The sequence below is a fragment of the Nerophis ophidion genome, linkage group LG17 (assembly GCF_033978795.1).
Source record: "Nerophis ophidion isolate RoL-2023_Sa linkage group LG17, RoL_Noph_v1.0, whole genome shotgun sequence".
NCBI lineage: Eukaryota > Metazoa > Chordata > Actinopteri > Syngnathiformes > Syngnathidae > Nerophis > Nerophis ophidion.
In genome coordinates, this window is record NC_084627.1 from 12,709,795 (window position 1) to 12,734,281 (window position 24,487).

A 24,487-nucleotide genomic window follows, 5' to 3' on the forward strand; every position below is an offset into this window, starting at 1 on the left:
AAGCAGCATCATGCAACCCTACCACTACTATATTTAGGTACGACATGTGTATAGTGACGCTCTGCATGCTTCCTCATGTCAGCACTAGATGCAGCATCCTAAAATGAGAGGAGGAAAAAAAAAGAATGTCTGGCCCCAAACTGAAAAAGGAGCTTCAATCGTTCACCAGTGTGATTACATCTAAAAACCCCCACAGGACTAAAAAAAAAAAAAAAATTCTCTTTTGCTTCTCTTTGACCTTTATGCATTTATAGTGCTGATGCTGCCTCACTGAACGAATTTACTTGAAAAAAAAGAAAAAAAACATTCTTTAAGTGCAGAGCAACAGTGCGTCCTAGTGGTGCATTGACAAATAACAACCTTCGGTTTAAAGGAAAGAAAATGTATGCATTATTATCTAAAAATCAACATAACCTAACAAACCTAAAATACATTATAGTAATTATTTTTAAAGTGTTTGTAAATAATTTGCAATAATAAAAAATAATAATTCCTTACAGAAAAATGCAATGCATGAAAATACACACTAATTTATGTGATTAAATAATCTGATGTAAATCAGAATTAAAAATACTTTTTTAATCCCCAAGGGGAAATTAAGATTTTCAGCACAATCCCATTCAAGATCAGACAAACATTACAGGGAGACAGAACAGGATCGCTGATGGGTCTGCCAATTTCCGGTGCACCTTACAAAAAAGGTGAGAAACAGGTAAAAGCTGGGGGGGTAAGAAAAAAAAATTACATCTAAGCTTGGGCCCCAGAGAGGGGGTCCAGACTGAGGCAATCACCAAAGAACACAAATGACATTAAAGACATTAAAAGAGTAGAGCTTGTCGCGTTGTAAGCGCATTGTGATGCGTGTTGAGTCACCCCAAGATGCACGAGGACCAAGACAGGCAGGAATTGCAGGTAAGACTTGATTTAATATACAAAAATAAAAGAACACTGGTACAAAGGGCAAAAGAAAAGGCGTGCCGAACGCACAAGAAGCTAATGCTAACTAGTATCGAGTTCAAGAGTCCAAAATAGACGTGCCAAGCGCACGCGAAGCTAAGGCGAGACTTAGCAATAGTAAAGACATACAAGATATACCAACGTGATTGTTGCATGAGGCAAACAAACCAGACAGAACTGAGGTCAAAGGCAGGCTTAGATACTAAAGCAATAATCAAAACACCGGTGCGCGTCAGAAACTAGAGCAGGTGGAACGAATCAGAAACCACGGAGACAAAATAAATAAGGAAGTGCAAAAACTAAGAACAGGAAGACTCCAAATGATCGGCAAAACACAAAAGGACTCAAAACCCAAAACAATATATGATCCGGGCGGCGGATCGTAACAGAGCTGATGCAATCAGCCAATTCTACGTACAACTACAAAAGTAATAACAACAACAACAAAAAAAAACATATGCACTGTGGTGGCCTCTGTGATGTTCCACAGCATCGTCTGCTGGGGTGGAAGGAGCACGGTCAGAGACTGGAGCAGACCCAACAAAGTAACCAAGAGAGCCGACTCCACCCTCGGCCGCCCACTAACTCTCGGCCAGTGTGCAGTCCACGGTGTCCGATACCTGCTCATTCAGCCAGGACACCGTGAAGAATTACAGTCCGAATAATGTCTAATTATAAGAGTATGTTATAATAGTCAATACAAATAAGATATGCATACATAAATGACATAAAAAGTAGAACAATTTAAAGGCCTACTGAAATGAGATTTTCTTATTTAAACGGGGATAGCAGGTCCATTCTATGTGTCATACTTGATCATTTCGCGATATTGCCATATTTTTGCTGAAAGGATTTAGTAAAGAACATTGACGATAAAGTTCACAACTTTTGGTGCTGATAAAAAAGCCTTGCCTTTTTACCGGAAGTCGCAGACGATGACGTCACAAGGGTGAGGGCTCCTCACATCCTCACATTGTTTTTAATGGGAGCCTCCAACAAAAAGAGCTATTCGGACCGAGAAAACAACAATTTCCCCATTAATTTGAGCGAAGATTAAAGATTTGTGGATGATGATATTGATAGCGAAGGATTACAAAAAAAAAAAAAAATAAATAAAGTTAAAACAAAAAAGGCAATTGCATTTGGATGGATTCAGATGTTTTTAGACACATTTACTAGGATAATTCTGGGAAATCCCTTATCTTTCTATTATGTTGCTAGTGTTTTAGTGAGATTAAATAGTACCTGATAGTCGGAGGGGTGTGTCCACCGGTGTCTTGAGGCCAGTCTCTGAGGGAAGTCGACATCAGCTGCATGGACGGCACAAGCTCAGCTGATCTCTGGTAAGAGGCGACTTTTTAACCACAATTTTCTCACCGAAACCTGCCAATTGACATGTGGTCGGGATCCATGTTCGCTTGACCGCTCTGATCCATAGTAAAGATTCACCTCCGGGAATTTTAAACAAGGAATCACCATGTGTTTGTGTGGCTAAAGGCTAAAGCTTCCCAACTCCATCTTTCTACTTTGACTTCTCCATTATTAATTGAACAAATTGCAAAATATTCAGCAACACAGATGTCCAGAATACTGTTTAATTGCGTGATGAAAAGAGACGACTTTTAGCCGCAAATGGTGCTGCGCTAATATGTCCTGACAGTCCGTGACGTCACGCGCACGCGTCATCATTCCGCGACGTTTTCAACGAGAAACTCCGCGGGAAATTTAAAATTGCAATTTAGTAAACTAAAAAGGCCGTATTGGCATGTGTTGCAATGTTAATATTTCATCATTGATATATAAACTATCAGACTGCGTGGTCGGTAGTAGTGGGTTTCATTAGGCCTTTAAATAATGTCATATAAAATAACATCAGTAGGTAAAGACACACTTTACCAAGTGGGTGCAATATGCAGAAGGAATAAAGAAGATATACAACATTTAAAAAGTCAAGTACAAAAATATGAAAAATATCAGGGATAAAAAAAAAAAACGATATACTATTATACACTTAAATAGTATGGTTAATTTCTGTGGAAGGATGTTCTGGTTTAAAAGAAAAATAATTATTTAGAAGATAATGAAAACACAAATGATTGACTGATGGTGTGGGGGGGGGGGAGCGGGTCATCAGGCTTGAAGAACTTTCTGGACAACTGCCAGCTCGTCCAGAACCGAGACCAGTTGGACCGGGATGGAGACGGTGTGGGAGACGCCTGTGACAGCTGCCCGGACATCCCCAACCCAAACCAGGTTAATGGATAAGGAATAAGGACCTAACCCAAGTCCTTAAAGGCCATACAACAGGGGTAGGGAACCTATGGCTCTAGAGCCAGATGTGGCTCTTTTGATGACCGCATCTGGCTCTCAGATAAATCTTAGCTGACATTGCTTAACACGATATGTACTGAATAATTATGCAGTTAATCACGATGTTAAAAATAACTTTCAACATATAAAACATTCTCAAGCATGTTAATCCATCCAACCGTTTTCTACCGCACCTGTTCAAGAAATAACAATGTTATTAAAAAGAATTAGAGACTTATTATACTCTAAAAAATGTTGGTTTTAATGAAAAAATGCACACATGTAGTTGTATTCAGTGTTAAAAAAATATGATAGGGCTCTCAGGGAAATACGTTTTAAAATATTTGGCTTTCATGGCTCTCTCAGCCAAAAAGGTTCCCAACCCCTGCCATACAAGATCTATATTTAATAATAATAGTAAAGCACTCTAACATAATTGATCTGCTTTCAGTCTGATGTGGACAACGATCTTGTGGGTGACTCCTGTGACACAAACCAGGACAGGTACCGAGCCTGTGATTAATGAATGAACATTTATTAACATTTATCATTGTTGCTAACAACACATTTATCCCCTCTCCCCTTCAGCGATGGAGATGGTCACCAGGACTCCAAGGATAATTGCCCCTACGTGATCAACAGCTCCCAGCTAGACAGCGACAAAGACGGGTTGGGAGACGAGTGCGACGACGACGACGACAATGACGGAATCCCCGATTCCATTCCGCCCGGCCCAGACAACTGCAGACTGGTTCCTAACCCTGACCAGACGGATGACAACAGTCAGTAGCAACGCAGTGAAATGTTCAATACATCCAATTTGGATTGTCACTATTTCAGCTTCGAGCTTTGTATAGCAGAATTCATCTCAATTTAAAGTTAATTTCTTCATTTTGGGTCTGATTTATGACTCATAGTGAGTCTCGGTAGAGAGTGAGACCTCCCAAGAAGATCTTTTTTGTGGTCATATAACAAATGTGATGAAGTTATTTAAGATGTCCACAAGGGCTGCAGTGGAATTATTGCATAAAAAAGCAATTACAGGCAGCGACTAAAAACTTGGGTTGAAAGTTTTCTACTTCCTCTTACTGTCTGTTTAAAGCTTTAAAATGTCATTTTAATATCCATGTATATATATATATATATATATATATATATGTATATATATATATATATATATACACGCATATACATACACATATATATAAACCACGCATTTATATATATATGTATATATATATATATATATATAAATGCGTTAGGTAAGGAAAAAACACGGAGGCTATATCATCCCTACAAGCTTGTTTGCGTCAAGGGATTTTAAACCTAAACTTACATATATATATATATATATATATATATATATATATATATATATATATATATTTTTTTTTTTTTATACACAAACGTTTGTATAATATACACATACATACGAACCCTGTTTCTATATGAGTTGGGAAATTGTGTTAGATGTAAATATAAACAGAATACAATGATTTGAAAATAATTTTCAACCCATATTCAGTTGAATATGCTACAAAGACAACATATTTGATGTTCAAACTGATAAACATTTTTTTTCTTTGCAAATAATCATTATCTTTAGAATTTGATGCCCGCAACACATGACAAAGAAGTTGGGGAAAGGTGGCAATAAATACTGATAAAGTTGAGGAATGCTTATCAAACACTTATTTGGAACATCCCAGAGGTGTGCAGCCTAATTGGGAACAGGTGGGGTGCCATGATTGGGTATAAAACATCTTCCTAAAAAATGCTCAGTCTTTCACAAGAAAGGATGGGGCGAGGTACACCCCTTTGTCCACAACTGTGTGAGCAAATAGTCAAACAATTTAAGAACAACGTTTCTCAAAGTGCAATTGCAAGACATTTAGGGATTTCAACATCTACGGTCTATAATATCATCAAAAGGTTCAAAGAATCTGGAGAAATCACTCCACGTAAGCGGCATGGCCGAAAACCAACATTGAATGACCGTGACCTTCAATCCCTCAGACGGCACTGTATCAAAAACCGAAATCAATCTCTGAAGGATATGACCACATGGGCTCAGGACCGCTTCAGAAAACCACTGTCACTAAATACAGTTGGTCGCTACATCTGTAAGTGCAAGTTAAAGCTCTACTATGCAAAGCGAAAGCCATTTATCAACAACATCCAGAAACGCCGCCAGCTTCTCTGGGCCCGAGATCATCTAAGATGGACTGATGCAAAGTGGAAAAGTGTTCTGTGGTCTGACGAGTCCACATTTCAAATTGTTTTAGGAAATATTCAACATCATGTCATCCAGACCAAAGGGGAAGAGAACCATCCGGACTGTTATGGACGCAAAGTTCAAAAGCCAGCATCTGTGATGGTATGGGGGTGCATTAGTGCCCAAGGCATGGGTAACTTACCCATTTATGAAGGCACCATTAGTGCAGAAAGGTACATGCAGATTTTGGAATAACATATGTTGCCATCTAAGCGCCGTCTTTTTCATGGACGCCCCTGCTTATTTCAGCTAGACAATGCCAAGTCACATTTAGCACGTGTTACAACAGCGTGGCTTCGTAAAAAAAAGAGTGCGGGTACTTTCCTGGCCCGCCTGCAATCCAGACCTGTCTCCCATGGAAAATGTGTGGGGCATTATGAAGCGTAAAATACGACAGCGGAGACCCCGGACTGTTGAACGACTGAAGCTCTACATAAAACAAGAATGAGAAAGAATTCCACTTTCAAAGCTTCAACAATTAGTTTCCTCAGTTCCCAAACATTTATTGGGTGTTGTTAAAAGAAAAGGTCACGTAACACAGTGGCGAACATGCCCTTTCCCAACTATTTTGGCACGTGTTGTAGCCATGAAATTCTAAGTTAATTATAATTTGCAAAAAAATAAATAAAGTTTATGAGTTTGAACATCAAATATCTTGTCTTTGTAGTGCATTCAATTGAATATGGGTTGAAAAGGATTTGCAAATCATTGTATTCCGTTTATATTTACATCTAACACAATTTCCCAACTCATATGGAAACGGGGTTTGTGTGTGTGTGTGTGTGTGTGTGTGTGTGTGTGTGTGTGTGTGTGTGTGTGTGTGTGTGTGTGTGTGTGTGTGTGTGTGTGTGTGTGTGTGTGTGTGCGTGCGTGCGTGTGTGTGTGTATATATATAGTTGAGTTTTCTGTGTTTTGCACAGTGCTCAATACCGAGATACAGCAAAATATACGTTGGGTCAGGATAAACACAAAGGCTATTACATCCCTACAAGACTGTTTTGCAGGTTTTCCTGCTTTTCATGGCATTTTTCCCCAAAAAAAAAATAAAACATTAAAAAAAAATTCCCCTGAAGAGCTGAGAAACCTGCGAAACATTTTATGGCAAATTTTACATAGAGAGATTCAACACTGCCAAAATCTAATAAAAAACTGAACAGCAAACCAAATCCCTAGGATATATTAACAGTTTAAATTAAAAACTACAAATAAAGACCACAAACAATATAGAGCAAGGGTGGGCATTACGTCGATCGCGATCGACTGGTCGATCTCGGAGGGTGTGTCAGTCGATCTCAAGCCAGGCATTAAAAAATATACATAAAAATTAGCAATCATCAATCATACCAAGACTTCACTTTCGTCAGTTGTTTGACATTCTCGGCACCCGAGGATCTTGTGAGATGACGCTGGCTGCTGCGAGCTCATATTTAAGAAAAAAATCACTAACAGGGCGGACGCAGAGAAACACATTTTATTTCTAGAGACTCCGTACCTACTCTCAAAACTCTAAAGACCGACTGCACAGTTCCTGTCTTCACCATAAAAGACCTATTTCATCCTGCCTGTGCTAACAAAATAAGAGTCTCAGAAAGCTAGCATGCACAAGCTAGCAAGCTACGGAGTTTGATGCCAATGTATTTCTCCCCCGCCCTCAGCGACCGCTTTCTCACTTGCTTGCCCACCCGCACAGTCACTGACGTCACTCACCTGCTGCCAGACATTAAAGGGCCACACACATATGCTACTCTCATAACAAAGTGTTTAAAAACGAGTATGCAAGTTGGACAAATGAGATGCCAAATCCAACCACTTTCATGTGGTATTGGACAGAAAGGAGGACTTTTTTTTTCGTCCATTTGAAAATGCGGACGTTATCAGCACCACTGTCTAATTCCAATCAATGCAAGTCATCAGAATCAAATACACCAACTTATATTCTTGTCTTCATGAAAGAAAGGAATCTATGTGTGTTAAACATGCTTGTATTATCATTAAACACCATTAACTTGTTAAAAAAAATGTCTCTTTCATAAATAAATAAATATAAATTATAAATAGGAATGAGGTAGATCTCCTCGACTTGGTCAATTGAAAAGTAGCTCACCTGCAGAAAAAGTGTGAGCGCCCCTGAAATAGAGTATAGATAGATCATTATAATTTTTTATAATTGAAAATGTGATGTGTTTAATTATATACAGTATTTGAGCATATAACCCAGCAGAGTCTGCAATTTAGTTCAACAAGAGTTCTGGAACTCTTGATATTTGTTACAACACATATTAGAAATGCCGCTTGTTGCTAGGCAGGGTCTCGCGGGTGAAATTCAGGATTAGCATACATTTATCCACATGAACTTTTTCTGGTAAATGGTTGCTCAGTATTGAATAGATCTTAGAAGACAGAAAAAGAGTGTTGAGTCAGAGTTCCCTAATGCAGCGTTCCTAGCAAAGTGTCGAGGCATGCAGCTAAATGTGTGTAGCGGTGGATGGATGAGTTGTCAATGGCAATCATAGTGTGCTTGCACACTCTCAGCAGTAATTGCCTCCCTCCCCTCGTCAAATAATCCATCCCATCGGACAGATTCTAGGCAGGGTGCAGGCCCGAGTGAGCGCTAACAAATGAACGTCAAATTAAAACGGATGTGACACTCTGGGCTTTGTTGTGCTGCTATATTATGGATAACCTTTTTAAGAAGCATTAGTGTCCTTAAAGCTCCAATGACTCCTTTGTTTCCTCAGATGACGGCGTCGGAGACGTGTGCGAGTTTGACTTTGATCAGGACAAAGTGATCGACACGATCGACAATTGCCCCGAGAACGCTGAAGTCACCTTGACGGACTTCAGGGCCTTCCAGACAGTGGTGCTGGACCCGGAGGGCGATGCTCAGATTGACCCCAACTGGGTTGTTCTGAACCAGGTGAGTTGATAAATCACAATTAAATACAGCTCTTGTATTGGATGTCCTGAGATTGTATATTTAATGTACTGTATGTGGATTATACAATCATTGCTGTCAGAATGATAAATATGTTGTTGTTGTTTGTGCAAATTTAAGAGTTGAACTAGAAATGCATGGATGTAGAGAACTACAATATGTTCATAAAATAGTTAAGAAAATCAACTCTTAAACGAGTTGAATATACAAATTAAATATGATATACATGTATACATATGTATATATATTTATATAATATATATATATATATATATATATAGATGTCTTTATATATATATAAATATATATATATATTTATAATATATACATATATATACATATATACATATATATACATATATAAAATATATATATATATATATATATATATTATATAGATACATATATATATATTAGGGGTGTGGGAAAAAATCGATTCGAAATAGAATCGAATCGTTTGTGTTGTGCGATTCAAAATCTATTCTAATTCTTAAAAAATATTTATTTATTTATTTTTTAATGAATTCAACAAACCACTAAACAGAAATACTATAACAATGCAATCCAATTCCAAAACCAAACCTGACCCAGCAACACTCAGAACTGCAATAAACAGAGCACTTGAGAGGAGACACAAACACGACACAGAACAAACCAAAAGTAGTGAAACAAAAATGAATATCATCAACAACAGTATCAATATTAGTTATAATTTCAGCATAGCAGTGATTAAAACACCCTTTTGACATTATCATTAGACATTTATCAAAATTTTAAAAAAGAACAATAGTGTCACAGTGGCTTACACTTGCATCGCATCTCATAAGCTTGACAACACACTGTGTCCAATGTTTTCACAAAGATAAAATAGGTCATATTTTTGGTTCGTTTAATAGTTAAAGCAAATTGACATTATTGCAATCAGTTGATAAAACATTGTCCTTTATAATTATAAAAGTGTTTTAAAAAAATCTACTACTCTGCTAGCATGTCAGCAGACTGGGGTAGATCCTGCTAAAAGCCTATGTATTGAATGAATACAGAATCGTTTTGAATCGGAAAAATATAGTTTTTGAATCGAGAATCGAATTGAATCGACTCGAAAAAATCGATATATTTTCGAATCGTGACCCCAATAATCGATATTGAATCGAATCGTGGGACACCCAAAGATTCACAGCCCTAACAAAAGTTTGGACACACCTTCTCATTTACTGTTTTTTCTTTATTTTCATGACTATTTACATTGTAGATTGTCACTGAAGGCATCAAAATTATGAATGAACACATGTGGAGTTACTGTATGTACTTAACAAAAAAGGTGAAATAACTGAAAACATGTTTTATATTGTAGTTACTTTAAAATAGCCACCATTTGCCTGATTACTTTTTTCCACACTCTTGGCATTCTCTCGATGAGCTTCAAGAGGTAGTCACCTGAAATGGGTTTCACTTTACAGTTGTGCTTGAAGCTCATCGAGAGAATGCCAAGAGTGTGCAAAGCAGTCATCAGAGCAAAGGGTGGCTATTATGAATAAACTACAATATAATATATTTTTTCAGTAATTTCACCTTTTTTTGTTAAGTACATAAGTCCACGTATTCATTCATAGTTTTGATGCCATCAGTGACAATCTCCAATGTAACGATGCCGACCAACCTATCTCTAGGTGCATGTCTCAGACTACCAGAAAAAAAACTGTATCAAAAAATATTTTTTTGATAAATAATTTGATATAATATGACAAAAAACAACAGCAATGCATATTTTTTTAAAGAGTAAGACTCTACACACAAACATTTAATAAAATATGCACATCTTCAATAACAATTTAAATATAAAAAAAACTACCAGTAAATAAAATAATGTTTTTGGGATAAGTATTTTAATATAAAATAAAAATGTTTGTAGAAAAGTCTGCAATAAATAAATAATTACAAATAAGTATAAATAAATATATAAAATCATATTCAATTTGGACAAAAAACATGCGCAATGTCGGAAGAAAATAATACAATAACCATTTTAGAAATTTGTAATAGTCAGTATAAACATTTTTCTGGTTAAATAATTTGACATAACATTAAAAACATTCATTTTGTAAAGAAAAATTGTGAAAATATGGAAATGTAGGTAAAACGATTGAAAATAAAATCAAAACAATGAAAAAATATGTATGTTTCAGAAATAAATATGAATATATAACAATTGCTTCATCGCCATTATTCTTAATTTTTGCTAATAAAGATGTATTTGAAAAAAACGGGGTTTCAGAAATAAGTATGCATAATACCATTTCCTAGTAGCCACTAAAGATCATTTGTGTAGGTAAAATGTATTTAAAAAATAATATTTAAAAAATATGCATGTTTTCAGAAATAAATATGCATACAACATTTGCTTAATAACCACTAGGGTTCAGTTTTATGGGTAAAAAAATGTAAAATAAAAATTAGCTCAAATTAATAATGGTAGATTCAGTTGTAAACAACAACAAAAATGTGTAACGTCATTAAAGTTGAAGACAATGGCAAGAATGTGTCCCCTAAAATTAACGCCTGTGCTCACAAAAAATGTCAAACCACAATAAACCCTAAGTATGTTCAGTTCATGAAAAATCCATCTTTTTCCTCCGTCAGGGAATGGAAATTGTTCAGACCATGAACAGTGATCCAGGTCTCGCTGTGGGTAAGACGTTCCCCCACCGCATTTCTTCGTTCAGTACGTTTAAAGCTTTTAAATAAAAACTAACTCAATTTTGGTTGTGCAGGCTACACGGCGTTCAGCGGCGTCGACTTTGAGGGGACTTTCCACGTAAACACGGTAACGGACGATGACTACGCCGGCTTCATCTTCGGCTACCAGGACTCGTCCTCCTTCTATGTGGTGATGTGGAAGCAGACGGAGCAGACGTACTGGCAGGCCACGCCCTTCAGGGCAGTGGCCGAGCCCGGAATCCAACTCAAGGTCGGCGTCATTTTCTATTATTTGCCATTTTTGCTGACTGAGCAGTCAATTAATCAATCAAAGTTTACTTATATAGCCCTTAATCACAAATGTCTCAAAGGGCCGTTGCGGCTTGTGCAGATCCCATATCACGGCTACAAAAAACTCAACCCTAAGGGAACTACGAGAACCCTTGGAGGGGGCCGCAGATGTGGGGATCCCCTTCTGGGTGACGAGTGCAACAGATGCTGAGTAGACATGGTTAATAATATGAGAGACCATATCCATAGGGCAGAGACGTCACCACATGATGCATAAGGAGTGGTCCATCCTGGGTCCCGACATGGAACAGCTCATGCATCCTCCATTAAGGCTGATCCGTGGTCATCTGATAACCTCTCCACGCAGGAGAGGGGGGCAGAGCAGAAAAGAGAGACGGCAGATCAACTGGTCTAAAAAGTGGTCTATTTAAAACAGGGCTCTCAAACTCAATGTACCTGGGGGCCACTCGATGCAGAGTCTGGGTGAGGCTTTTAAAAAACATATTTGTAAATGTCTTTATTTTTTATTTTCAACACAAAATAACATCAAAATATGTACAAAATGAGAATTGTGCACTGCAACTTTCTCTGTGCAAATAAGACACATCGGGGTGCCGCTGTGCTCAACAGAGAAATATTGCATCTCCCACTTTTCCTGGAATTTTCTTTGCTCATCAATAACCTTTCTCTTTACTGCAGGCTTTGAAAAAGACATGTTTGGGGTTGTGGAATATATTTGTATTTAGCCGATGCAAGGAGAATAATGTTATTTCCGCAATGTGTGTCATTCCGTTTTCCTCCCTACAGCAACACGGCAGGATAATAGTCGGGAAAGTACCGGGATAGCGAGCACAAAAAAGTGACGGCTCCCGGAGTGTTATCCGGCGTCATATAGAAATATATGTAGTGTTCATCGTGTGAACCAATGCAAATTAAACAATAAAAAAAACAAATAACGGTTTGAATTGGTCCAGGTTATCGGGGACTGTTATTACTGACGGACAGGTGTCGCGGTGTAACTGCAGCCAGACACCTAATAAAACCCTCTTTTCCATGGCAACGTTTCTGTCACTTTCACTCATTTGCCGCTTTTCTGCCAACGCAGGGATAGGCAACCTAGAACGTTGAAAGAGCCATTTTGGACCCAATTAACAAAAATCGTCTCTGTCTGGAGCCAACGGGAGTTGGGGGCGGATCTCGATGTGGAGTTTACAGTTACGGTAGCACAATTAAGCCCCGAACGGGCTAACATCACGACTAACGTGTTCACGTTGGGGAATCAGCGCCGGGGTCCGATGCACCACAGTTTTATATTGTCGCTCGGTCCTTCGGCGGAGTGCATCGGAAGCTAACGGACCGCTCGTCTCCCCGGCCCGGATTGTTACAGCAGTGCTGGGGGAGGGAGCGAGAGAGAAACACACACACAGTGACAAGAGAGAAATAGAGAAAGAGAGAGAGAGAGAGAGCAGGAAGGGAGGGAGGGAGGAAGAGCGCGTGCAGGTCTAGTGGAAAAGTGGCAAAATGTTTCTCTGCTTGTATCACGCAAGTGACGTCAATGTTCATATACCGTGATTGGTGGATTCCTTCAGCTCTGCACACAACACTGTCAAACGCCATTCATATTAAAGGGGAACATTATCACAATTTTAAAAGGGTTAAAACCAATAAAAATCAGTTCCCAGTGGCTTATTTTATTTTTCGAAGTTTTTTTCAAAATTTTACCCATCCCGGAATATCCCGAAAAAAAGCTTTAAAGTGCCTGATTTTTGCTATCTGTGAAGCCACCGTCCATTTTCCTGTGACGTCATCCAGTTATGTAAATACAAACAATTGGCGGATAGCACAGCAAGATTTAGCGACATTAGCTCGGATTCAGACTCAGATTTCAGCGGTTTAAGCGATTTAACAGATTACGCATGTATTGAAACGGATGGTTGGAGTATGGAGGCAGATAGCGAAAACGAAATTGAAGAAGAAACTGAAGCTATTGAGCGAATGAATAGCTATTGACGCTGTTCGGCCATGTCTGCCTTAGCATCGCCGGTAAAATGTGCAGACCCAACGATCTGGACTTTCGCATCTTGTGACACTGGATCAACTTAAATCCGTCGATTGGTAAGTATTTGTTTGGCATTAAATGTGGGTGTAGGGAAACGCTGGATGCAAATATAGCTATAAATGTACATACAGCTAGCCAAAATAGCATGTTAGCATCGATTAGCTGGCAGTCATGCCGTGACCAAATATGTCTGATTAGCACATAAGTCAATAATATCAACAAAACTCACCATTGTGATTTCGTTGACTTTATCGTTGGAAATGCATCTGCAGGTTATCCATACATCTCTGTGCCATGTCTGCCTTAGCATCGCCGGTAAAATGTGCAGACACTCCGGCACATTCAAGGTGGGTCTGGCGGCAGATTTCTTTCACTTTATCGTTGGAAATGCATCTGCGTTGAGTGTCGCAGGATATCCACACAATCTTGCCATCCCTGTAGTAGCATAGCTTTCGTCGGTAAAGTGTGCGGAACAAACGACTGACTATTTCGTCGGCTTTCCCCAAACCCTTGTATTTTGAACAAATTTCGTCCAATTTCTTGCCACTTTCGCATCTTTGGGCCAGTGGTGAAACTTGAATCCCTTCCTGTTAGTGTTGTCACACCATCCGACAACACACCCACGAGGCATGATGTCTCCAAGGTACGGAAAACAGTCGAAAAAACTGAAAATAACAGAGCTGAGACCCGGTGTTTGTAATGTGTTTGAGAAAATGGCGGCTTTATTACCTAGGTGACGTCACGTTCTAACGTCATCGCTCCGAGAGCGATAAATAGAAAGGTGTTTAATTTGCCAAAATTCACCTATTTAGAGTTCGGAAATCGGCTAAAAAAATATATAGTCTTCTTTCTGCAACATCAAGGTATATATTGACGCTTACATAGGTCTGGTGATAATGTCTGCGTGTCCGAGATCCCTGATTTAAAGGCTCGACTTTGCTCCTTACCTGCTATTACAACAGTGCAATGTTCATAAGAGACCACGAGTTCAAAGATATCTATGTTTTCCTTTCATTGTTTTGAATCGGTAAACAAAAGCCCCAAAAACAACGTTCCGCTTAATGACAATTCACCAGTCGAGTTCTCTCTCTTTGTCAGGCCGTCAAATCAAGATCGGGCCCCGGGGAACATTTGAGGAACTCTCTGTGGCACACCGGAGACACACAAGACCAGGTGCGCCTGCTGTGGAAGGACCCCCGCAACGTTGGCTGGAAGGACAAGGTGTCTTATCGCTGGTATCTGCAGCATCGCCCGCAGGTTGGATACATCAGGTAAAGTCAACATCATAATAAAATGTGCCTTTTAAAGATAATATTGATCAGTTTTCCTGCTTTTTCTAAGCATATTATTCACAAATTTGAAGAATCACGATGACTCATTATATAAATAATTTGCTTAGATAATTTAAATTACCGTATTTCCTTGAATTGCCGCAGGGCATATAGTATGCGCCTGCCTTGAATTACTGCCGGGTCAAACTCGCGTCGCAAAATAATTAGCACATGCTTAGTATTACCACCTGGTTAAACTCGTGACGTCACGAGTGACACATTTTCAAAATGTGTCATTGATTTTAATTCCGGTAATTTAAAATCGTATAAAGGGAAGAAGATTAAGAGCTATTCAGTAGGATTTAAGGTCCAAGCTTACATCACACTCAAATTTTTACTGCATGCCTTTGGTAAGTGCCGGAGTGAGAAGAGGTTTTAAAATAATTAGCGCATGCTTACTTTTACCGCATGCCTTTGGTAAGCGCAGGAGTGAGAGGAGGTTTTAAATTAATTAGCGCCCCGGCGGCAATTCAAGGAAATACGGTAACTTTAAAAAAAGACCAAAGTAATTTTGAGCAAACAGTCCCAAAAAGCAATTGACAACGATAAAGAAGGGTTTATTATACATATTACTCTTGGCAACCAGAAGTAGATGTGTGCATAAGAGACACAAACAAAATGCAGTTAAATTAGATATGAAGAAATAATGTTTTGTTGATATTTTACAAGTTATGTAAAGATTTGTATTTACTATAAATGATGACATATGAACAATAACCAAAAAGACGACATCGACGGTTACAATTCAGTTCAACCCAATATGTTTAGTCGCCATATGTTTAAATTTTAGATCATGTTTGAAGTAAATATAAAAAGGTAAATACAATAGGTTGATATGTCAAAGGGGGAAAAAAAGTGAAGCCAATTCAAAACTAACGCCGCTTCGGCATGAATTGAAAAAGTAAACAAAACACAATAAAAAACTATGAATAAACAAATGTTCTTCAGACATTATAGCTTTAGGGAAAAGATTCAGCTAAAATATAAATTTAAATAGTACGGTCGTTTTAGAAATACGGCCGTAAATCTGCCACAATGACGGCGTTCGAAGCGATGCTAAATTAGCAATGATGGGACAAGCGGTACAAAAATGGATGGATGGATGGATGGATCCATGGGCTTTTAAATGGCGGTGCTGCTAAACCAAACTGATCATGTTGACTCACAGCTGAATACATGATTTATGCGATGAGTTTTTTGCGATTAGTCGCAAAAGTTTACACGTTATTTTCGAAAGCCCTCGTTTTGATTGACGTTCTATTTTTCAGACCATAGGGCACACTGCCTTATAAAGGTCTATTTTCTTACAAAAGGCACAAAGGACTAAAGCCCATTAAAGGAGTCATATTATGATTTTGTTTCTACATTTTAAACACTTCCCTGTGGTCTATATAACATGTAATGGTAGTCCTTGGGTCAAAATGTTGCATAAATTATGTTTTCAAGTCACTTTCTGACCGTCTCTTGAGGATGTACCATTTTGTTGGCGGTCTTATTTACGTGGCTCCACTTCATCTGTTTTTCCCGAGAGACACACGAATTTCAGTGCCATCCCGAAAATCTCCCGGGGCAACCATTCTCCCGAATTTCTCCCAATTTCCACCCGGACAACAATATTGGAAGCAGGCCTTAAAGGCCCTGCTTTTAGCGCGTCTTCTACAACCTGTCGTCACGTCCGCTTTTCCTCCATACAAACAGCGTGCCGGCCCAATCACATAATATATGCGGCTTTTACACACACATAAGTGAATGGAAGGCATACTTGGTCAACAGCCATACAGGTCACACTGAGGGTGGCCGTATAAACAACTTTAACACTGTTACAAATATGCGCCACACTGTGAACCCACACCAAACAAGAATGACAAACACATTTTGGGAGAACATCCGCACCGTAACACAACAGAACAAATACCCAGAATCTCTTGCAGCACTAACTCTTCCGGGACGCTACAATATACACCCCCGCTACCACCAATGCCAACCCCTCCATCTCCCGAATCAGAGGTCTCAAGGTTGGCAAGTATGGTTGTACCAGTAATTTTTTATGTTAGAACTGTACTTTATAGTTTATACTTTATATTAGAAATGGTCACAGCGGAAGATGAATGCTCCACAACAACAATCAATCAATGTTTATCAATCAATGTTTATTTATATAGCCCCAAATCACAAATGTCTCAAAGGACTGCACAAATCATTACGACTACAACATCCTCGGAAGAACCCACAAAAGGGCAAGGAAAACTCACACCCAGTGGGCAGGGAGAATTCACATTCAGTGGGACGCCAGTGACAATGCTGACTATGAGAAACCTTGGAGAGGACCTCAGATGTGGGCAACCCCCCCCCCTCTAGGGGACCGAAAGCAATGGATGTCGAGCGGGTCTAACATGAAAGTTCAATCCATAGTGGCTCCAAGACAGCAGTGAGAGTCCCGTCCACAGGAAACCATCTCAAGCGGATCAGCAGCGTAGAGATGTCCCCAACCGATACAGGCGAGCGGTCCATCCTGGGTCCCGACGAGCGGTCCATCCTGGGTCTCGACTCTGGACAGTCAGTACTTCATCCATGGTCATCGGACCGGACCCCCTCCACAAGGGAGGGGGGGACATAGGAGAAAGAAAAGAAGCGGCAGATCAACTGGTCTAAAAAGGAGGTCTATTTAAAGGCTAGAGTATACAGATGAGTTTTAAGATGAGACTTAAATGCTTCTACTGAGGTAGCATCTCGAACTGTTACCAGGAGGGCATTCCAGAGTACTGGAGCCCGAACGGAAAACGCTCTATAGCCCGCAGACTTTTTTTGAGCTCTAGGAATCACTAATAAGCCGGAGTCTTTTGAACGCAGATTTCTTGCCGGGACATACGGTACAATACAATCGGCAAGATAGGCTGGAGCTAGACCGTGTAGTATTTTATACGTAAGTAGTAAAACCTTAAAGTCACATCTTAAGTGCACAGGAAGCCAGTGCAGGTGAGCCAGTACAGGCGTAATATGATCAAACTTTCTTGTTCTTGTCAAAAGTCTAGCAGCCGCATTTTGTACCAACTGTAATCTTTTAATGCTAGACATGGGGAGACCCGAAAATAATACGTTACAGTAATCGAGACGAGACGTAACAAACGCATGGATAATGATCTCGGCGTCTTTAGTGGACAAAATGGAGCGAATTTTAGCGATATTACGGAGATGAAAGAAGGCCGTTTTAGTAACGCTTTTAATGTGTGACTCAAAGGAGAGAGTTGGGTCGAAGATAATACCCAGATTTTTTACAGAGTCACCTTGTTTTATTATTTGGTTGTCAAATGTTAAAGTTGTATTATTAAATAGAGGTCGGTGTGTAGCAGGACCGATAATCAGCATTTCCGTTTTTTTGGCATTAAGTTGCAAAAAGTTAGCGGACATCCATTGTTTAATTTCATTAAGACACGCTTCCAACTGACTACAGTCCGGCGTGTTGGTCAGCTTTAGGGGCATGTAAAGTTGGGTGTCATCAGCATAACAGTGAAAGCTAATACCGTATTTGCGTATGACGTCACCTAGCGGCAGCATGTAGATGCTGAAGAGTACAGGGCCAAGGACCGAACCCTGGGGAACTCCACACGTTACCTTAACATAGTCCGAGGTCACACTGTTATAGGAGACGCACTGCATCCTATCAGTAAGATAAGAGTTAAACCATGACAGGGCTGAGTCTGAAATACCAATTCGTATTTTGATACGCTCTAATAAAATATTATGATCGACGGTATCGAAAGCAGCGCTAAGATCGAGGAGCAGCAACATAGATGACGCATCAGAGTCCATCGTTAGCAATAGATCATTAGTCAGTTTTGCGAGGGCTGTCTCAGTCGAGTGATTTGCCCTGAAACCGGATTGAAAGGTTTCACATAGATTGTTAAACGCTAGGTGCTCATTTAGCTGCTCTGCAACAATTTTTTCGAGGATTTTCGAAATAAAGGGAAGGTGAGACACCGGTCGGTAGTTTACCATGAGGTCTGGATCGAGGTTAGGTCTTTTAAGGAGAGGATGAATAACCGCTTTTTTGAATGCAACGGGAACAGTGCCCGAGGAAAGTGATAAGTTTATAATATTTAGCACTGATGGACCTAATAATACAAAAAGCTCCTTGATAAGTTTCCCAGGAAGTGGGTCAAGTAAACATGTTGTTTGTTTTATTCCATTTACACGTTGTAACAATCCTTCTAATGTTATTTCATCAAAACGAGAGAAACTATTTTGGATATTTGCAGTATCCGCCGTATATACAATCGTATCTGTGTTACTATAAGCCCGTTGTAGCTGGGACGCATTGTCTTTAATCTCCTTTCTAATAAGTTCAATTTTCTTATTAAAGAACTTCATAAAGTCATCTGCCGAATGGGTGGAGCTACTGGAAGGAGTCCCTTGTTGGGTTAGCGATGCTACTGTACTAAACAAAAATTTTGGATCGTTTTTATTAATGCGGATGAGATTTGAGTAATAATTAGTTTTAGCTAAGGTAAGCATGCGTTTATAAGTTATTAAACTATCACTCCATGCTTGATGGTGCACCTCAAGTTTAGTCGTGCGCCATTTGCGTTCCAACTTTCTACATAATAATTTCTGATTTCTAGTTTCTTCAGTAAACCATGGCGTACGCCTTTTTGGAGCCTTTTTTAACTTCAGCGGTGCTATACTATCAATGGTTTCGCGCAGGGCGTTGTTAAAGTTGTTAGTGAGGTTATCAATAGAGCCCACCTACTTTGGGAACGGTGCCATTACCGAGGGCAGTAGGTCCGCAAGAGTCGTCGTTGTGGCAGCATTAATGTTGCGGCTGCTATAGCAGTTATTATTATTATTAGCTTGCCGAACATGAGTCTGAACTTCGAATTTTATAAGGTAATGATCGGACATTACTTTAGTATACGGGAGTATCATAACTTTGGAGACGGTGATACCTCTGACAAGCACTAGGTCTATCGTATTACCGCTGCGATGTGTCGGTTCATTTATTATTTGTGTAAGACCACAGCTATCAATTATAGTCTGGAGCGCCACGCACGGTGGGTCCAATGGGGTATTCATATGGATATTAAAGTCCCCCATTATAATTATATTATCGTCGTGCGTCACTAGATCAGCAACAAACTCTGAGAATTCACTAATAAAGTCCGAATAGGGCCCTGGGGGGCGGTAGATAACGGCCAGGCACAGAGGCAGAGGTGTGGCAGACTTCATAGAAAGCACCTCAAACGATTTATATTTATTATTTAAGTTAGGACTAAAGTTAAAGTTTTCGTTGTATATTAGTGCGACACCCCCTCCCCTTTTGAGGTGACGGGCAATATGCGCATTCGTATAGTTAGGAGGGGATGCCTCATTTATCGCAAAAAAGTCGTCTGGTTTAAGCCAGGTTTCGCTAAGACCGATGACGTTAAGGTTGTTGTCTCTAATGACCTCATTGACTAATAACGTTTTGGGAGACAAAGATCTGATGTTTAGAAAGCCCATATTATAATTGTGGGCTGTTTTAAGGAGTTGTTGATAACATTATCCGTAGTAGCAATATTAATAATGTTGCGTTTATTATGCGCAGTGTACTTAAAATAATTACGACCATATCTAGGAATTGATATGACGGGAATTTTCAGATTGTCTACTTGGCGCTGCGATAAACTGAACGCATCATAATTTGCCCCCTCAGTAGAACGCATGTCTAACTCTGACGAAGTCATAGACACAGTAGAAAAAACATTTTGTGAGTTGTGTATTATTCTACGAAAATTGCTATGTGTACAGGGATCATCCAGCCTGGCGCTGGCTAGTTCTAACTTAACTGACTCCATACCCAGGCTAGCAGGCTCTGTAATTGCCTGTGACCGGGCTTGCTCTAGTGCAGTTAGTCAAATGTGGCTCAATGCGAAGTCTATGTTCCGAGACAAGAGGATAGCGCCTTCCTGGTTAGGGTGAAGGCCGTCTCTCCTCAGCAAGCCAGGTTTGCCCCAGAAAGAGGGCCAATTATCAATAAACGTAAATCCCTGTTGTCTGCAGAAGCTATCCAGCCACCTGTTAAGAGAGACTAATCTGCTATATCTCTCATCATTGCCTCTCCCAGGCAGGGGGCCAGAGACAATTACTCGATGCCTGGACATCTTTCTGGCGAGATTACAAGCCCTGGCTATGTTTCTCTTTGTAATCTCTGATTGTCTCATCCTAACGTCATTGGAGCCAACGTGTATTACTATATTCGCATAACTAGTGGTGCGGTTAGCCTGCCGTACGTGTTTACTAGACCTGTTGCGAGTTAGCTCCCTAAGATTAGCTTCAATGTCAGGTGCTCTGCCCCCGGGAATACACTTAATTGTGGCTGGTTTGCTAAGCTTTATGTTTCGGGTGATGGAGTCCCCTATGACTAAAGTGTGGTGCCCGGTAGACTGGGATGTAGGACTAGCTAAAGGGCTAAATCTATTATGCGTCTCAACCGGTACACCGTAGCTTGTAGGCCGATTAGGGCTGCTACAAGCTGGGCTAGTTAGCTCGCTACAGCTAACGCTAGCAGATGTGTCCGCAACATCTAAAGTTACGAAATTACACTGCTCTAACTGGCGGACACGGCTCTCTAGCAAAGCCAACCTATCCATGAGTAAAGTGCACGAAGCGCAGGAAGCCATACTCACAGAAACTTTCCGTCGCCGAGTGGGGTGCCAGCTGTCTTCGGGAAGTGGTGGTCACGGTGGCGGGGGAGAAGCTTCCTTCAGACCGGCGCTGCCTTTCTCCGCTAGCCTCGTTAGCTTAGCAGCTAGCTAGCTGAGGGCGAAGTGGTGAGACAGAGATCGGGTGATTTGCAAGTTAAATTGAACTATTAAATATGTTCGATAAGTTGTAAATAAAGCTGCAAAACAGTTAAAATCACACAGATAGAACGATACTTAGCTTTTTTGCAACAAGAGCAGTCAGCGATACAGAAAAAGAAGGAGCTTATTATTATTATTATTACTACAGTGGCGGATGAGTGCACATTTTCTGTGCTTATGCAGATGCCAAATACACATCAGCAGGTATGAATGGGTAAGAAAAGTTGCCTTTGCATAATATTGCCAAACAAAACGTCAGATTATGTCACCTAAGAGGTGCCATAATGGGGTCCTTATACACCTACCATAATAATCATCATCATCGGCGGTCACTCGAAGCAAGTATGACGATGCGTGACTTTTTTTAACGTGGGGAGACTGGTGCACAGACAGTCACCACACCATCCTTGACAGATCCGGGTCAAGGTCCAGTAACATGGGGTCCAAGACGACCGGGGACCCTTTTCTGCTGCAGCCTTCATCAGCCGTTGTGACGCTCTGTAGGGTTAGCAGTTATCCTCCGCCTGTTCCGCCGTTGAGGTCTTGGCTTTTTATTTCCCCATAACTGGGCCCACATGGATGTGGGGGTGCCTTATTCCGACATTGCAGCCGTTGTGGTTGTTCATACATTTACCGTCTTCCGCCGACTCCGCCGTTGAGGTCTTCACCGTATCCCTGGCTAGGGGGCAGTCAAGTACTAGGCCTTTGCTCACTGCCACCTGGGGTAACAGTAGTAAAGGGGTTAACCTCCAAGTGCCCCAAGACCCCAAAGAGGAGCCTCCACTGCCGGATGCACTTTAACGTCATGCCCAGGACATATAATAAAAATAATACCGTATGTTGAAGAACAGTACGTCTGACTACAGTAGCCGTAATGCGCCTAGAATCCATCAAGTGGTTGACAGATTTTGAGCGCCGTGCGTAATGTTCTCCGTTCTTAATGAAACATCCAAATATTGCTGTTGCTTGCTTACGGGTACTTGCTAGGGTCATTTATTGAACCGGCATCAGCCTACAGGCCACATATATCTCTCAACAGTCACACTTATTATACCATGTAAGAAATGAAAGATTTTCCAGGTCAGTAAGGACAACCAGAATTAATCTGTGCATTAGCCACATTGGGTTATAAGACACGGACAATTTCAGAGAAAATTAAAGGATTCTAAGTGCGCCTTAGAGTCTGAAAAATATGGTGGTTTATTTTTGTGGTTTACTTTGCAGTCTTGTACACCGACAGTGCGTCATTCTGAGAGCTGGATAAGCATATTGGATATGTTATTTCCTTGGTGGTCTGACTCATATCGCCCTGATAAATGAATGTTTGATTAAAGCAGTGCGGGGGGAAATCTGTTATTCACAAATTCATCTACTTCCATGTCCTGTTTAGGGCTCGCTTCTACGAGGGTTCTGAGCTGGTGGCTGACTCTGGCGTGACCATCGACACGACCATGAGGGGAGGACGACTTGGCGTCTTCTGCTTCTCCCAAGAAAATATCATCTGGTCCAATTTGAGATACCGCTGCAACGGTAAGGACGGTGTCGTCTTGTCATTGACACTTTATTTACCCCACGGTACCCACTCGGCTCTCTTCACTTTACTACCTGGCACCAGTTCGAGTCATACTTGCCAACGCTCCCGATTTACCCGGGAGACTCCCGAATTTCAGTGCCCCTGCCGAAAATTTCCCGGGGCAACCATTCACCCGAATTTCTCCCGATTACCACCCAGACAACAATATTCGGGGCGTGCCTTAAAGGCACTGCCTTTAGCGTCCTCTACAACCTAAAAAGGAGACTATCATATATGTCTCCGTTATCCATTGGTGTATCTATAAGCCATAAAGTAGGCAGGCACGGAGCTATTTCTCAGCGTGTGTTTATTCCAGCCGGCATGTTAATACACTGACACACAACATCGAGATTCCCATCATGTGTTGCTTCAAAATTACGGCAAGTAGTAATGTCCAAAAACATAACAGAGATGAAGCAGAAAAAGGAAGAAGAGATATGGCGACAACGAGTAAGAAGAAGAAGTATGCTTACAAGTTCCAAAATGATTGGAAAAAAATAACATCAGTTAATCCAGGACAGCTCGAAGGGGAAGGGGTATGCTGCCTGCAAATTTTGTAGATCAGACTTCTCCATTGAATACGGAGGCCGAACAGATATAGTAATTAATGAACTGATTATTTTTATATATATATATATATATATAAATAACACACACACACCCCTCAACCACCACCCCCATCTCCCGGATTCGGCGGTCTCAGGGTTGGCAAGTATAAAGTATACACACTTACTCTTAAGAACTCTTTCGGCCCCCATTGACTCCCATTTTTTTTTAACTGCTATTTTTAACAGACTGTGTAACCTTGGTGTTATATTTTCCATAAACATTGTACGAATCACAAAAAAAATATTGTTTTGCTGTAATTGCGCCTCTTAACCATCAGCAATTTCCTCAGAGCTTTGATGAGCGTAAATTAGTTAAACTTCTATTAAAGCACTAAAATGCAATGAAAAATGATCTTGGGCAGTTATATATAAGATGGCATATACTGCATATGCCTGTTTTCTCTGTCATTGTAGCTCAGTAGGCACCAGAGTTGTACAGTAAACTGGTACTAATAAAGTACGGCGGTACTAATGAATTAAAAACGGTACTCTACTTCTTTTGAAAAATACCGGTACTTTTTTTTTCATCGTTATGTTGTGCGCCACGGTGACAATGCTAGCATACAAGCCGCGGTGCATGGTAGTCAACACACGCACTCACAGCACTTACAA

The 24,487-nt window shown here is 40.3% G+C and overlaps 1 protein-coding gene across 1 annotated transcript in view; it reads left to right on the forward strand.

Annotated features, from left to right (window-relative positions):
• LOC133536111 (thrombospondin-4-B-like) overlaps nucleotides 1-24,487 on the forward strand; it is a 60,150-nt gene that overhangs the window by 31,905 nt on the left and 3,758 nt on the right. The window contains exons 15-22 of the mRNA XM_061876319.1: nucleotides 3,092-3,210; nucleotides 3,719-3,771; nucleotides 3,856-4,049; nucleotides 8,281-8,459; nucleotides 11,118-11,166; nucleotides 11,249-11,445; nucleotides 14,623-14,795; nucleotides 23,085-23,224. Of these exons, the coding sequence (XP_061732303.1) occupies nucleotides 3,092-3,210; nucleotides 3,719-3,771; nucleotides 3,856-4,049; nucleotides 8,281-8,459; nucleotides 11,118-11,166; nucleotides 11,249-11,445; nucleotides 14,623-14,795; nucleotides 23,085-23,224 (1,104 nt within the window). The remainder of the gene's footprint in view (nucleotides 1-3,091; nucleotides 3,211-3,718; nucleotides 3,772-3,855; nucleotides 4,050-8,280; nucleotides 8,460-11,117; nucleotides 11,167-11,248; nucleotides 11,446-14,622; nucleotides 14,796-23,084; nucleotides 23,225-24,487) is intronic.